The following is a 17,826-nucleotide window of genomic DNA, read 5'->3' as shown; positions in this document are numbered from 1 at the left end:
ATTATCGCTTTTTTTACGAGAAAAATGGCATAAAAATGGATTTTAAACAGCGGTTGACATGCTTCGAAGTACGGTAATGGAATATTTAGATTTTTTTTGTCACGAATTGCGCCATGCGCGCGACCCTGATTTACCATTTCAGATAGTGTCTGGGACGCACGAACAAAACGTCGCTATTCGGATATAACGATGGATTATTTTGGACCAAACCAACATTTGTTATTGAAGTAGCAGTCCTGGGAGTGCATTCTGACGAAGACAACAAAAGGTAATGAAACTTTTATAATAGTAAAGCTGATATTGGTGAGTGCTAAACTTGTCGGGTGTCTAAATAGCTAGCCCGTGATGCCTGGGCTATGTACTTAGAATATGTGCTTTCACCAAAAAGCTATTTTAAAATCGGACATATCGAGTGCATAGAGGAGGTCTGTATCTATAATTCTTAAAATAATTGTTATGCTTTTTGTGAACGTTTATCGTGAGTAATTTAGTAAAATGTTAGCGAATTCCCCGGAAGTTTGCGGGGTATGCATTGAACGTCACATGCTAATGTAAAAAGCTGGTTTTTGATATAAATATGAACTTGATTGAACAAAACATGCATGTATTGTATAACATAATGTCCTAGGGTTGTCATCTGATGAAGATCATCAAAGGTTAGTGTTGCATTTAGCTGTCTTCTGGGTTTTTGTGACATTATATGCTAGCTTGAAAAATGGGTGTCTGATTATTTCTGGCTTGGTACTCTGCTGACATAATGTAATGTTTTGCTTTCGTTGTAAAGCCTTTTTGAAATCGGACAGTGTGGTTAGATAAAGGAGAGTCTTATCTTTAAAATGCTGTGAAATAGTCATATGTTTGAAAAATGGAAGTTTTTGTATTTTAGAGGAGTTTGTATTTCGCGCCACGCCCATCATTGGATATTGGAGCAGGTGTTCCGCTAGCGGAACGTCTAGATGTAAGAGGTTAACATCCTTATCATTTATCGCCCTCCAGGTTCCTTTGGAGAGTTCATCAATGAGCTTGACGCCTATATAAGTTCCTTTCCTGAGGATGGCTCACCTCTCACAGTTCTGGGTGACTTTAACCTCCCCACGTCTACCTTTGACTCATTCCTCTCTGCCACCTTCTTTCCACTCCTCTCCTCTTTTGACCTCACCCTCTCACCTTCCCCCCCTACTCACAAGGCAGGCAATACGCTTGACCTCATCTTTACTAGATGCTGTTCTTCCACTAATCTCATTGCAACTCCCCTCCAAGTCTCCGACCACTACCTTGTATCCTTTTCCCTCTCGCTCTCCTCCAACACTTCTCACTCTGCCCCTACTAGGATGGTATTGCGCCGTCGCAACCTTCACTCTCTCTCTCCCGCTACTCTCTCCTCTTCCATCCTATCATCTCTTCCCTCTGCCCAAACCTTCTCCAACCTATCTCCTGATTCTGCCTCCTCAACCCTCCTCTCCTCCCTTTCTGCAGCCTTTGACTCTCTATGTCCCCTATCCTCCAGGCCGGCTCGGTCCTCCCCTCCTGCTCCGTGGCTCGACAACTCATTGCGAGCTCACAGAACAGGGCTCCGGGCAGCCGAGCGGAAATGGAGGAAAACTCGCCTCCCTGCGGACCTGGCATCCTTTCACTCCCTCCTCTCTACATTTTCCTCTTCTGTTTCTGCTGCTAAAGCCACTTTCTACCACTCTAAATTCCAAGCATCTGCCTCTAACCCTAGGAAGCTCTTTGCCACCTTCTCCTCCCTCCTGAATCCTCCTCCCCCCCCTCCTCCCTCTCTGCGGATGACTTCGTCAACCATTTTGAAAAGAAGGTCGACGACATCCGATCCTCGTTTGTTAAGTCAAACGACACCGCTGGTTCTGCTCACACTGCCCTACCCTGTGCTTTGACCTCTTTCTCCCCTCTCTCTCCAGATGAAATCTCGCGTCTTGTGACGGCCGGCCGCCCAACAACCTGCCCGCTTGACCCTATCCCCTCCTCTCTTCTCCAGACCATTTCCGGAGACCTTCTCCCTTACCTCACCTCGCTCATCAACTCATCCTTGACCGCTGGCTACGTCCCTTCCGTCTTCAAGAGAGCGAGAGTTGCACCCCTTCTGAAAAAACCTACACTCGATCCCTCCGATGTCAACAACTACAGACCAGTATCCCTTCTTTCTTTTCTCTCCAAAACTCTTGAACGTGCCGCCCTTGGCCAGCTCTCTTGCTATTTCTCTCAGAATGACCTTCTTGATCCAAATCAGTCAGGTTTCAAGACTGGTCATTCAACTGAGACTGCTCTTCTCTGTGTCACGGAGGCTCTCCGCACTGCTAAAGCTAACTCTCTCTCCTCTGCTCTCATCCTTCTAGACCTATCTGCTGCCTTTGATACTGTGGACCACCAGATCCTCCTCTCCACCCTCTCCGAGTTGGGCATCTCTGGCGCGGCCCACGCTTGGATTGCGTCCTACCTGACAGGTCGCTCCTACCAGGTGGCGTGGCGAGAATCTGTCTCCGCACCACGTGCTCTCACCACTGGTGTCCCCCAGGGCTCTGTTCTAGGCCCTCTCCTATTCTCGCTATACACCAAGTCACTTGGCTCTGTCATATCCTCACATGGTCTCTCCTATCATTGCTATGCAGACGACACACAATTAATCTTCTCCTTTCCCCCTTCTGATAACCAGGTGGCGAATCGCATCTCTGCATGTCTGGCAGACATATCAGTGTGGATGAAGGATCACCACCTCAAGCTGAACCTCGGCAAGACGGAGCTGCTTTTCCTCCCGGGGAAGGACTGCCCGTTCCATGATTTCGCCATCACGGTTGACAACTCCATTGTGTCCTCCTCCCAGAGTGCTAAGAACCTTGGCGTGACCCTGGACAACACCCTGTCGTTCTCCACTAACATCAAGGCGGTGACCCGATCCTGTAGGTTCATGCTCTACAACATTCGCAGAGTACAACCCTGCCTCACACAGGAAGCGGCGCAGGTCCTAATCCAGGCACTTGTCATCTCCCGACTGGATTACTGCAACTTGCTGTTGGCTGGGCTCCCTGCCTGTGCCATTAAACCCCTACAACTCATCCAGAACGCCGCAGCCCGTCTGGTGTTCAACCTTCCCAAGTTCTCTCACGCCACCCCGCTCCTCCGCTCTCTCCACTGGCTTCCAGTTGAAGCTCTCATCCGCTACAAGACCATGGTGCTTGCCTACGGAACCGTGAGGGGAACGGCACCTCCGTACCTTCAGGCTCTGATCAGTCCCTACACCCAAACGAGGGCACTGCGCTCATCCACCTCTGGCCTGCTGGCCCCCCTACCTCTGAGGAAGCACAGTTCCGCTCAGCCCAGTCAAAACTGTTCGCTGCTCTGGCACCCCTATGGTGGAACAAGCTCCCTCACGACGCCAGGACAGCGGAGTCAATCACCACCTTCCGGAGACACCTGAAACCCCACCTCTTTAAGGAATACCTGGGATAGGATAAAGTAATCCTTCCAACCCCCCCCCCAAAAAGATTTAGATGCACTATTGTAAAGTGGTTGTTCCACTGGATTTCATAAGGTGAATGCACCAATTTGTAAGTCGCTCTGGATAAGAGCGTCTGCTAAATGACTTAAATGTAAAATGTAAATCTATAAATACAAATACAATTGTTAAATTAAGAGCCTAGTTGGTTTAGCCACGGAAGTTGCCGAGAGATGAGTTTGGATTGGTCTGCCATGTAGCACACTTCTGTCTATAACGGAAGCTGGTCAGTATGTGTAGGTAATCCTTTCTACTGCTGCTTTTTTCAAAAGATATCACAAAGTGGAATTGTAAAGGTGTTGCTCTCCACTTTCTGGAGGACCGAGTTTTGAAATCAGTGGAATGCCTGGTGGAATTTGATAACGATAGCTAAGGATATGGATAAAATTCTGCCGTTTGATTGCAAATATGGAAAGGGAGTCGAAAAGAGAACACACAGAAGGCTGTTGTATAAAACACCTGTCTCCAAATTACATTTTCAAGCTAAGGGCAACCATGGCATCCGTGACAGAGAGGGAGAAGCGTCCATCCATGTATACGGGCAAGGTAGACTAGCTAGCTACATTTTCAGATATTACATGTTTCTAATTGTGTCAGAAAATCATTTTCATTTCAAGTTAAAGTATACTATTAGCTAGTTGTAAAATTATTACAACATGCAATAAAGTACCTTTCTTAATTGTGGTAGGTTTGGTCCTTCCTTTGGAGACAACAGCTTCTGGAATGACAACATCATCAAATGCTCAACATTTTCAAATAAAAGTCAAGCATGCAGTATGTTATTAATAATGCACTACAAAATCTGTACCTTTCTTTACAACAGCTGGTTTGACCTTCTCTTTGGACACAACAGCATCTAGAATACAAGGCAAGAGATATAAACTATGTAACTGTATTCAAATACAGAAAGCAATGATACAGCTTAACTGTACAAATTGTTACCTTGCTTCTTAACTTTTTCTTTAGGGGGCTCTGGCTCTGGAAAAAATACATTATTGACAAATATCAGAAGAAAATCTTATTGATGTGTGTATGCTTTGGTGTAACACTTACAAGCAGCTATATTACCTTTACCTTAGGTAACTTCTTAGGTAACTTCTAACACTGAAACCCTTACCGTTGAGTGCATTTACATTTCAAGTTAAAGTATACTATTAGCTAGCTAACATTAGCTCGCGAGCTAATGTTACGTGTAATATTATTACAACATGCAACAAAGTACCTTTCTTCATTGTGGTAGGTTTTGTCTTTTCTTTGGAGACAACAGCTTCTGGAATGACAATATCATCAAATGCTCAATATTTTCCAATAAAAGTCAAGCATGCAGTATGTTATTAATAATGCAATACAAAATCTGTACCTTTCTTTACAACAGCTGGTTTGACCTTCTCTTTGGACACAACAGCGTCTAGAATACAAGGCAAGAGATAATAACTGTATTCAAATACAGAAAGCAATGATACAGCTTAACTGTACAAATTGTTACCTTGCTTCTTGACTTTTTCTTTAGGGGGCTCTGGCTCTGGAAAAAATACATTATTGACAAAATATGAGTAGAAAATGTTATTGATGTGTGTATGCTTTGGTGTAACACTTATAAGCAGCTATATTACCTTTACCTTAGGTAACTTCTAACACTGAAACCCTTACTGTTGAGTGCATTTACATAACAGTATATATTCAGTACTGTCACGTCCTGACCAGCAGAGGGCGTATTGCTTAGTCTTGGTCAGGATGTGGCAGGTGGTTTGTGTTTGTTGAATGTTGTGTTGGTGATTGGGACTTCCAATTGAAGGCAGGTGTGTATAGTTGCCTTTGATTGGAAGTCCTATATAGGTGTGTGTGTTTGTCTTTGGGGTTGTGGGGAATTGTTCTTGCACTGCGTTTTTGTATGCCTGTAAGACTGTTCCTGTCGTGTGCATTGGTTTTCCAGTGGATGCTTTACTCCTTTTTGAATTAAAACATGAGCATCCACAATCCCGCTGCTCCTTGGTCCTTCTCTCTCACATACGACATATTCGCCGAAGAGTACAACATATTCGGTGAGAAGTACATGTTTTCAGTAAGTGTGAAGGATGATTTGGTTTGTAGAGAGTACCTTACCCTTTGGGGCAGCTGCCTTGGTCTTTTCCTTTGGAACTGAGGGTTAAGAATAATGTGTTCAGATCAAACAAGAACAAGTTATGTAAGTGTATCCCTTTGAATCAATACAATATGTCCATACCCTTCTTTATGGTGGCAGCCTTCTGCTTTTCTTTGGGAGCCTGTGGTTCTTCAATGACAAAAAAACATCTGTTAAGAGTATCCTTTCAAGTATAGTATCAAGGGTCAATAAATCGAAATAAAACATCAGATATGAGCATTTTCATTTATATGGAGAGAACAGAAGATTACTGTTTTCCTCACAAAGTACACTGCTCAAAAAAATAAAGGGAACACTTAAACAACACAATGTAACTCCAAGTCAATCACACTTCTGTGAAATCGAACGGTCCACTTAGGAAGCAACACTGATTGACAATACATTTCACATGCTGTTGTGCAAATGGAATAGACAACAGGTGGAAATTATAGGCAATTAGCAAGACACCCCCAATAAAGGAGTGGTTCTGCAGGTGGGGACCACAGACCACTTCTCAGTTCCTATGCTTCCTGGCTGATGTTTTGGTCACTTTTGAATGTTGCCGGTGCTTTCACTCTAGTGGTAGCATGAGACGGAGTCTACAACCCACACAAGTGGCTCAGGTAGTGCAGCTCATCCAGGATGGCACATCAATGCGAGCTGTGGCAAGAAGGTTTGCTGTGTCTGTCAGCGTAGTGTCCAGAGCATGGAGGCGCTACCAGGAGACAAGCCAGTACATCAGGAGACGTGGAGGAGGCCGTAGGAGGGCAACAACCCAGCAGCAGGACTGCTACCTCCGCCTTTGTGCAAGGAGGAGCAGGAGAAGCACTGCCAGAGCCCTGCAAAATGACCTCCAGCAGGCCACAAATTTGCATGTGTCTGCTCAAACGGTCAGAAACAGACTCCATGAGGGTGGTATGAGGGCCCGACGTCCACAGGTGGGGGTTGTGCTTACAGCCGAACGCCGTGCAGGACGTTTGGCATTTGCCAGAGAACACCAAGATTGGCAAATTCGCCCCTTGTGTGACCATATGCTGGTGCGGTTGGCCCTGGGTTCCTCCTAATGCAAGACAATGCTAGACCTCATTTGGCTGGAGTGTGTCAGCAGTTCCTGCAAGAGGAAGGCATTGATGCTATGGACTGGCCCGCCCGTTCCCCAGACCTGAGTCCAATTGAGCACATCTGGGACATCATGTCTCGCTCCATCCACCAACGCCACGTTGCACCACAGACTGTCCAGGAGTTGGCGGATGCTTTAGTCCAGGTCTGGGAGGAGATCCCTCAGGAGACCATCCGCCACCTCATCAGGAGCATGCCCAGGCGTTGTAGGGAGGTCATACAGGTACGTGGAGGCCACACACACTACTGAGCCTCATTTTGACTTGTTTTAGGGGCATTACATCAACGTTGGATCAGCCTGTAGTGTGGTTTTCCACTTTAATTTTGAGTGTGACTCCAAATCCAGACCTCCATGGGTTGATAAATTGGATTTCCATTGATTATTTTTGTGTGACTTTGTTGTCAGCACATTCAACTATGTAAAGAAAAAAGTATTTAATAAGATTATTTCTTTCATTCAGATCTAGGATGTGTTGTTTTAGTGTTCCCTTTATTTTTTTTAGCAGTATATTATGTCTATCTGTGTGGAAGCAATATACATACATTTTATTATAGTTTATTTTATAATATATATTTGATTTGCAAGCACCCTGTCCCTTTAGTGAAAATGACCTTGTTATTCTAATATTACCAACTAAGTTAGAGCTTTAGTTCTGAGAGAATAATTACCTTGAGTCCATGAAGCTGGTTGAGTTGCCGGTGCAGGTCCAGGTGCTGGTTCAGTTGGTTGAGTTGCTGGTTCAGCTGGTGCAGGTGCTGGTTCAGCTGGTTGAGTAGCTGGTGCAGGTGCTGGTTCAGCTGGTTGAACTGGAGCTGCTGGTTGAGCTGGAGGAGCTTGATAAACTTGATACGCTGGAGGAGCTTGATAAAATGACTGAGTTGGATGAGCTGTTGGAATATGCAGTGGAGATGCTGAAAAAAGTTGTACATTCGTGTATAATGCAACTTTGGATAAAACATGTGAATCAAACATATTAGCCAATTAAAATTACATCTGATGACAAGGAGAAAAAAGGAGCTGAGGTGTTGAGCAACAAGGAAAAAAACAAGGGTTGTTAAATAAGGTTAAACAGCAGGAAGACAGATCAATTAACTTCCCATTACAGTGTCTTTTCATTGCACACTTGGTAAAGTTATAAAAGTAATTAATAAGACAGCATTTATTTTAAAATAATATAGGACATATTGTTAATATTTATTTAGAAAATGTACAGTATATGTCTACTGTTTGTTTTAAGTTGTAATCACGAGACCTTTTCGGTGAGAAACACCAGGAAACTGCTGGGAAATGCCACTGTAACTAAAGGCGCTACTGACACAATAGAACAATAAAGGAACATTGGGCAGAACAATTTAAAGATGGAGATCTTTAGTATTTTTAAAATGGTTATTGTTAACAATACATCAATGTTTACCAAGAGATAATAATTAGAAACCTATACAAGGACATAAGGACATACAGATGTAGGATCTTAATTTGATCACCCTGTTGCAGGAGAACATTGTTGCAATGCAGGGAATGTAAAACTTGTAGTTTATTGTTTTTTGGTTTAAAAAAGGCTTCTGAAGTTTGCAATTTCCACTTTGAAATTTCAGGCCGGATTTTCCCTTATGAAAAATGCATCAACCCTTACAAAAAATGTACATGAATTGTAATCTATATAATAATACAAATGTCCTGTTACTGCAATATTATTTTCCTGCTATAGAACATTGTCTCAAATTAAGATCCTATATCTGTACAGTAAATGGTGGGTGTGGAAAAGGCTGTGAAGTAGATAACTCTCAGCCCTAGTAACTAGGGGTTGGAGGTTTTCTTGGTCTAGTTACATGCTCAGGATTAACTCCTGGCCATAATTACAACACAGAGCTCTACAGACATGTCAGACACATTTAAATAGTGTTAATATTAGCAATTAATTACCTAATTGGAAATAATTAAAACAATACCAAATACCTGTCATAGTTGTAGGTGGGAATGGATTGTCTGTGAAAATGTGATGCACTGGAAGATAAATTGATTATTTTCAGTCAAGTTTGAGAAGGACATATTATACTTGACATATACAGGACATATACAGGACATATACAGGACATATCATACTGGACATATTATACTGGACATATAAAGGACATATTATACTGGACATATTATACTGGACATATTATACTGGACATATACAGGATATATAAAGGACAAATTATACAGAACATATACAGGACATATTATACTGGACATATTATACTGGACATATACAGGATATATACAGGACATATTATACTGGAAATATACAGGATATATACAGGACATATTACACTGGACATATACAGAACATATACAGGACATATTATACTGGACATATACAGAACATTCACAGCACATATTATACTGGACATATTATACTGGACATATTATACTGGACATATACAGGATATATACAGGACATATTATACTGGAAATATACAGGATATATACAGGACATATTACACTGGACATATACAGAACATATACAGGACATATTATACTGGACATATACAGAACATTCACAGCACATATTATACTGGACATATTATACTGGACATATTATACTGGACATATACAGGATATATACAGGACATATTATACTGGAAATATACAGGACATATTACACTGGACATATACAGGACATATTACACTGGACATATACAGAACATATACAGGACATATTATACTGGACATATACAGAACATACACAGCACATATTATACTGGACATATTATACTGGACATATTATACAGGACATATTATACAGGACATATTATACAGAACATACACAGCACATATTATACTGGACATATTATACTGGACATATTATACTGGACATATTATACTGGACATATTATACTGGATATATACAGGATATATACAGGACATATTATACTGGAAATATACAGGATATATACAGGACATATTACACTGGACATATACAGAACATATACAGGACATATTATACTGGACATATACAGAACATACACAGCACATATTATACTGGACATATTTTACTGGACATATTATACAGGACATATTATGCTGGACATATTATACTGGACATATACAGGATATATACAGGACATATTATACTGGAAATATACAGGATATATACAGGACATATTACACTGGACATATACAGAACATATACAGGACATATTATACTGGACATATACAGAACATACACAGCACATATTATACTGGACATATTATACTGGACATATTATACAGGACATATTATACTGGACATATTATACTGGACATATACAGGACATATTATACTGGAAATATACAGGATATATACAGGACATATTACACTGGACATATACAGAACATATACAGGACATATTATACTGGACATATACAGAACATACACAGCACATATTATAATGGACATATTATACAGGACATATTATACTGGACATATACAGGATATATACAGGACATATTATACTGGAAATATACAGGACATATTACACTGGACATATACAGAACATATACAGGACATATTATACTGGACATATACAGAACATACACAGCACATATTATACTGGACATATTATACTGGACATATTATACTGGACATATTATACAGGACATATTATACAGGACATATTATACTGGACATATACAGGACATATACAGGACATATTATACTGGACATATACAGAACATACACAGCACATATTATACTGGACATATTATACTGGACATATTATACTGGACATATTATACAGGACATATTATACTGGACATATTATACTGGACATATACAGGATATATACAGGACATATTATACTGGAAATATACAGGATATATACAGGACATATTACACTGGACATATACAGAACATATACAGGACATATACAGAACATACACAGCACATATTATACTGGACATATTATACTGGACATATTATACAGGACATATTATACTGGACATATACAGGACATATTATACTGGACATATACAGGACATATTATACTGGATATATACAGGACACATACTGGACATATCATACATGACATATTATACAGGACATATAATACTGGACATATTATACAGGACATATAATACTGGACATACACAGGACATATTATACAGGACATATAATACTGGACATATTATACTGGACATATATAGGACACATTATACTAGACATACACAGGACATATTATACTGGAAATATACAGGATATATACAGGACATAATATACAGGATATATACAGGACATATTAAACTGGACATATACAGAACACATTCAGGACAAATTATACAGAACATATACAGGACAAATTATACAGAACATATACAGGACAAATTATACAGAACATATACAGGACATATTATACTTGCCATGTACAGAACATATTATACTGGACATATTATACTGGACATATGCAGAACATATTATACTGGACATATTATACTGGACATATACAGGACATATTATACTCGACATGTACAGGACATATTATACTGGACATATACAGAACATATTATACTGGACATATACAGAACATATTATTCTGGACATATTTGTAACGCCCTGGCCATAGAGAGGGGTTTTTTGTTCTTTATTTTGGTTAGGCCAGGGTGTTACATTGGGTGGGCGTTCTATGTTCCTTTTTCTATGTTTTGGTATTTCTTTGTTTTGGGCCATGTGTGTGGCTCCCAATCAGGCACAGGTGGTGCTCGTTGCTGCTGATTGGGAGTCACACATAAGGAGCATGTTTTTCCTTTGGGTTTTGTGGGTAATTGTTTCTTGTTTAGTGTGGTTGCACCTGACAGGACTGTTGGCTGTCAGTTTCCTTGTTTTTGTATAGTGTTCTTTCCAAATAAATTGAAGGATGAATACTAACTCTGCTGCATTTTGGTCCTTTCCTGAAGACAGCCCTTACAGAATTACCCACCAACAACGGACCAAGCAGCAGAGGAAGGAGCAGCACAAGGAGAGGCACCAGGAGAGAAGCTATCTGGAGTCATGGACTTGGGAGGAAATCCTGGACGGGAAAGGACCATGGGCTCAAGCTGGGGATTATCGCCGCCCGCAGTGGGAGATCGAGGCGGCGAGAGCTGAGAGGCGCTGGTATGAGGAAAGGGAGCGCAACGGACACGGGAGGCAGCCCCACAATTTTTTTTGGGGGGGGGCACACGGGGAGATTGGCGGAGTCAGGTGGTAGACCTAAGCCAACTCCCCGTGCTTACCGGAAGCAGCGTGGTACTGGTAAGACACCGTGTTATGCTGTGGAGCGCACGGTGTCCCCAGTGCGCGTTCAAAGCCCGGTGCGCTACATACCAGTCCCCCGCAAGTGCCATGCGAGTGCAGGCATCGAGCCAGGGCGGATGGTGCCAGCTCAGCGTGTCTGGTCTCCAGTGCGCCTCCTCGGTCCAGGTTATCCTGCGCCGGCGTTGCGCACTGTGTCTCCAGAGCGCTGGGAGGGTCCAGTTCGCCCAATGCCTGCTCCCCGCCCGTGCCGGGCCAAGGTGGGCATTCAGCCTGGAGTATGGGTAAAGAGTGTCCGTACCAGAACTCCAGTGCTCCCCCACAGCCCGGTTTATCCTGTGCCTCCTCCTCGGACCAGGCCTCCAGTGGGTCTCCCCATCCTGGTCCGTCCTGTGCCACCTCCCAGGACTAGGCCTCCAGTGGGTCTCCCCATCCTGGTCCGTCCTGTGCCACCTCCCAGGACTAGGCCTCCAGTGGGTCTCACCTGTCCAGAGCTGCCCGCCAGTCAACAGTCGTCGGAGCTGCCCGCCAGTCAACAGTCGTCGGAGCTGCCCGCCAGTCAACAGTCGTCGGAGCTGCCCGCCAGTCAACAGTCGTCGGAGCTGCCCGCCAGTCAACAGTCGTCGGAGCTGCCCGCCAGTCAACAGTCGTCAGAGCTGCCCGCCAGTCAACAGTCGTCAGAGCTGCCCGCCAGTAAACAGTCGTCAGAGCTGCCCGCCAGTCAACAGTCAGGGTCGCCCGCCAGCCGGGCGCAACCATCGCCGCCGGGCGCAACCAGGGTCGCCCGCCAGCCGGGCGCAACCATCGCCGCCCGCCAGCCAGGCGCAACCAGGGTCGCCCGCCAGCAGGGCGCAACCATCGCCGGTCGCCAGCCGGGCGCAGTCAGCGTCGCCAGCCGGGCGCAGTCAGCGTCGCCCACCAGACCTTCGGCGCGGCCAGGTGCGCCACATAAGAGGGCGACGTCAAGGGTGGAGCAGAGGCCACATCCCGCACCTGAGCCGCCGCCGTAAGAAGGCCCACCCGGACCCTCCCCTTCAGAGTCAGGTTTTGCGGCCGGAGTCCGCACCTTTGGGGGGGGTACTGTAACGCCCTGGCCATAGAGGGGTTTTTTGTTCTTTATTTTGGTTAGGCCAGGGTGTTACATTGGGTGGGCGTTCTATGTTCCTTTTTCTATGTTTTGGTATTTCTTTGTTTTGGGCCATGTGTGTGGCTCCCAATCAGGCACAGGTGGTGCTCGTTGCTGCTGATTGGGAGTCACACATAAGGAGCATGTTTTTCCTTTGGGTTTTGTGGGTAATTGTTTCTTGTTTAGTGTGGTTGCACCTGACAGGACTGTTGGCTGTCAGTTTCCTTGTTTTTGTATAGTGTTCTTTCCAAATAAATTGAAGGATGAATACTAACTCTGCTGCATTTTGGTCCTTTCCTGAAGACAGCCCTTACAATATTATACTGGACATATTATTCTGGACATATACTGGACATATAAAGGACTAATTATACTGGACATATACAGGACATATTATACTGGACATACACAGGACATATTATACTGGACATATTATTCTGGACATATACAGGACATATTATACTGGACATATGCGGGACATATTATACTGGACATATTATACTGGACATATGCAGAACATATTATACTGGACATATACAGGACATATTATACAGGACATATTATACTGTACATATATACAGGACATATTATACTGGACATATTCAGGACATAATACTGGACAAATACAGGATATATACAGGACATATTATACCGGACATATACAGGATATATACAGGACATATTATACTGGACATATACAGGACATATTATACTGGACATATACAGGACATATTAAGGATTGTATTATTACTGTAATAGAAGAGTGACATACAGAACAACAATTACCACTGATTTGAATATGTATGAAGCAGATAATAAAGTTATTATTATTACTATTGTTATACAGTATATTTAGGAGGTGCTTCAGAGCGTTAGTGCATACTTACGATACCAGCCAGGAGGTGATGATGGCCAGTAGACTGGTGTGGGTTGACAGGTGGGAACTACAACATACAACATCACACATTCATACAGAACATGCATGCTATGAAACGTCAATGTATTAAATAATCTGTTGCTTGAAATAGTGTTTCAATGTAATAGAAAGACAACATACTCAAAATGTGGTCTGATTCTTGTCTACTGTATGTTCTCTCGTACTGCAATGTGTCCTAAGATGAGACAGTGCTATCTGAACGGTACCATGAAGAAGACACATTTACCTGGTGCAGGCGCAGGTACCCCCGCATCTACATGTTGAGAATCTGCAATATGATAAAAAGAGGACAGAAGTAAAGACATGAGGTGTTGGACAAACATAACACAAGTCCTGGCACAGACTCTGACTCTTAAAAATAGCTTTAATTAATGCATGACTGAGTTACCTTTCTTTGTGGACTTCTCCTTCTCTTCCTTTTTAAGTCTGAGTTCTAAGGAGGGAAAGGGAATGGCACAGCAGGGTTACATCTGATAGGTGACTTTGAAGTATTTTTCCACCTCAGCCGCTCTAAAGACCTTACTCTCCCCACTAGGAGAACTGAGGAGTAGAAGGTGATCTCCACACATATATGACTGATTTGAATTAAATAAAACTGGGCAGTTTAAAACCGGACAATTTACTTTCTTTAAGCAGTGAGCGCTATGTGTGTCTTTTCATGAATTGTAAGACACAGAAAATAATACCTTTTATCATTGAGTATTTTGTTCTGTATCCATCAAACTATACAGAAGTCTGTACTGTTCTGCACTGTACTGCTCAGGGGCATTGACAAATCATTGAATATATATTTTATATATCCTTTATACATATATACGGCTAAGTCATTCAACTTGGGTCTGTACTGTATTTAAAAATACTGTACCTCTCTTTCTGATCACCTCTTCTAGCTCCAATTGCCTTGCAACCTCTGGTTCAATGACATTGTTAGAGGAGTTACAGAGAGACGATCAACCACACATTCAAAGGGGCAAAGCAATCTTAGAATATTTTTTATTTATTCAATGTTGCGTTTTGTTTTATTCAAATAACTTGCAAACAGCATTTCACTTGTGTGTAAAGCTGTTCTTCATTTCAAATACAAACAATATAGTAGGCTATTGCGTAAGTTCACTGTACTTGCCATTCAACTTAAAGAAATATTTCAAAATTGCAACCGTCTCCTCAAGATGAAACATTTGTCTTTCAGCTGAAAATGAAGATTAGTCCTACCTCTCCTTTTGGTGTTCTCAACTGGCTTGCACATGTCTCGTTCTTTGTAATAGAAAAAAATCACATAACAATAATGAATATGTCATTGATGTTCTCATAAATAGAGCAACTACTACCTTCAGCATGTTTCTGCATTACCTAATATTATGTATTATCAACATTGAAATACACAGTAAATGTACAGAAAATACATAGTTGTCCAACGGTACCTCTCTTAGTTCTCACTGCTGGTTCCTTTTTAGGGGCCTCTGAAAATGAACACAGAATACATGACACAAGAGAACATTGTAAACCCATTCTTATATATCCTCTATAGTGCTGTAGTTGTGTGCCAAAGCTGAATGCCAAACTTTTAGAGAACACGTTCAGGAATCATTGGCCACTTTAATAAATGGATCACTAATCACTTTAATAATGCCACTTTAATAATGTTGATATATCTTACGTACTCATCTCATATGTATATACTGTATTTTATACCATCTGTTGCATCTTGCCTATGCCTCTCGATCATCGCTCATCCATATATTTATATGTACATAATCTTATTCCACCCCTTTAGATTTGTGTGATTAGGTAGTTGCTGTGGAATTGTTAGATTACCTGTTAGATATCACTATACTGTCGGAACTAGAAGCACAAGCATTTCGCTACACTCGTATTAACATCTGCTAACCATGTGTATGTGACCAATAACATTTGATTTGATATTGATTTGATTTGAATGTATAGCTGTTTTAAAATAAAACCATATTACAGAAAAATGACTGAAAATGTCAAATGTTTGAAAATTGCAATAGCTAAGATTATAATTGGCTTAATCATACTGTACAGCTAACTACTTCTGACAAACGTGGCTAAGCGGGGAAGCGGATAAACCATCAAGAATCTACAATTCAATCTCTGTTTCATCTTTAACTTTAAAAAGATTTCTGATCAAACTGGAAGAGAATTAAAGATCCTCTACCACTTCAAAGATGAACAGCTTTGCACTAAGATTGAATTGGTTCATCAAACCTCTCTAGTCTCTAAGCTACTTTCAAAGCTACATTCAAAGCAACATGAAATATCAGCTTCACAACACATACTCTTCCGGTCAGGAGTGGCCTTTTTAGCTGTGGATGAGGAAATGGTTATGGTCAAACAAGTCATAAAGTTGTATATGTAAGTGTATATTATTAGTTCATTTTAAAATACTCTCAGACTCATCTAATATGAAATTGTTACAGACCAGTGTTCATTTTGATTGCCTAAACCTTTTCTCTTACACCATGCTTGAGACACTACAAAGTCAACAACTCAGAGTGCATACTGTATCATGCAATGATCATGTCATATGCATATCTAGCATAGAGCTATCAAATAGAAAACACATTGCCACGTTGTATAGAGATGTATAGATATAGACTACATACTCTATATCAGGGGCATTCAATTCTTACCCTGCGAGGTCCGAAGCCTGCTCGTTTTCTGTTCTACCTGATAATTAAATTAATTGCACCCACCTGGTGTCCCAGGTCTAAATCAGTCTCTGATTAGAGAGGAACAATGAATGCAGTGGAACTGGCTTCTAGGTCCAGAGTTGCGTTTGAGGGCTCTATATCTGTTACCAATGTAGATTTCCTCCTTTTCAAACAGCAGGGGCCAGTATTATGCCTACTGAGGCAAGGTTCAATACCGCCATGCTCTCTAAGGTCTCAACATGCTCCCAGTTACTAACATGGCAATACACAAAAGCACATTTTATCTGAAAACTTCCACTGAGCATTTTCTCCAAAATTGCATTAAGATGTTTATGTTAATAGAAGAGCTGCTTCTATAAATATACAACAGGCAAAAAAGTGAGATCAGCATCACTGGCGCAGCAGTATACATGCATTACCACAGTTTACAGTAATTTCTATATGGGGCAGTTACACATTAAGAGTGCCTTAGCGCTGTTTAGGGCCTGTTAAGGGCTTTTCATTCCTCTACTATATAAGCTCTTACTTCAACAGCAACCAACACCCTCCTTGGGGAGCATGAAGCGATGCACTACTGTGCTGCTATTCCTAACCACATGAAAGATAACGTGACTCTAACATACCTTGCTTGGCTACTTTCCTCTTGACATGTTTAGCTACATATGACACAGATATATACCAGCAATTAGAGAAACACACCCTAATGCATGGCTTATCTAAACCTCTCCACTAGATGGCGACTTTGAGAAGCAAAACCAAAGAAACGCAAACCATAAGTTAAAATTGAGTTACTGGGGAGTTAGTTACTCACTACTGAACTTTTATTAACCTATGTTTGGTAGAAACACTGCAACCCTGCAGCACATATGGGTCAAGTTGTAGCAATGGACTTTGAATTACTTGATAGTTAGTATGTCTACAACAACATTTAAGCCATACATGGAACTTACAACACTGATATAATTAAACCAAAGTTTTAAGTGTTGCCAATAGCCCCATAAGTCAGAAGCAGAAAAAGGTGTTAAGTCTACTACACATAGGCATCCTCTCAAAGTCATAAGACACTTTTATGACAGCCAGT

At 41.7% G+C, this 17,826-nt stretch overlaps 1 protein-coding gene across 1 annotated transcript in view; it reads right to left on the bottom strand.

The window, feature by feature from the left end:
- Positions 1 to 17,826, bottom strand: part of LOC106571369 (titin) — an 86,984-nt gene that overhangs the window by 26,542 nt on the left and 42,616 nt on the right. Inside the window, exons 13-30 of the mRNA XM_045695684.1 lie at positions 17,369 to 17,401; positions 16,371 to 16,397; positions 15,492 to 15,530; positions 15,283 to 15,324; positions 14,936 to 14,980; positions 14,459 to 14,503; positions 14,297 to 14,338; positions 14,021 to 14,077; positions 8,710 to 8,757; positions 7,422 to 7,664; positions 5,736 to 5,783; positions 5,615 to 5,650; positions 4,998 to 5,033; positions 4,872 to 4,919; positions 4,734 to 4,781; positions 4,454 to 4,489; positions 4,320 to 4,367; positions 4,182 to 4,229 (exon numbers count right to left, since the gene is read on the bottom strand). Of these exons, the coding sequence (XP_045551640.1) occupies positions 4,182 to 4,229; positions 4,320 to 4,367; positions 4,454 to 4,489; positions 4,734 to 4,781; positions 4,872 to 4,919; positions 4,998 to 5,033; positions 5,615 to 5,650; positions 5,736 to 5,783; positions 7,422 to 7,664; positions 8,710 to 8,757; positions 14,021 to 14,077; positions 14,297 to 14,338; positions 14,459 to 14,503; positions 14,936 to 14,980; positions 15,283 to 15,324; positions 15,492 to 15,530; positions 16,371 to 16,397; positions 17,369 to 17,401 (969 nt within the window). The remainder of the gene's footprint in view (positions 1 to 4,181; positions 4,230 to 4,319; positions 4,368 to 4,453; positions 4,490 to 4,733; positions 4,782 to 4,871; positions 4,920 to 4,997; positions 5,034 to 5,614; positions 5,651 to 5,735; positions 5,784 to 7,421; positions 7,665 to 8,709; positions 8,758 to 14,020; positions 14,078 to 14,296; positions 14,339 to 14,458; positions 14,504 to 14,935; positions 14,981 to 15,282; positions 15,325 to 15,491; positions 15,531 to 16,370; positions 16,398 to 17,368; positions 17,402 to 17,826) is intronic.

The sequence above is a fragment of the Salmo salar genome, chromosome ssa15, assembly GCF_905237065.1.
Source record: "Salmo salar chromosome ssa15, Ssal_v3.1, whole genome shotgun sequence".
NCBI classification, from domain to species: Eukaryota; Metazoa; Chordata; class Actinopteri; order Salmoniformes; family Salmonidae; genus Salmo; species Salmo salar.
Note: the sequence above shows the minus strand (reverse complement) of the source record. Positions and strands in the feature narration are given on the sequence as shown.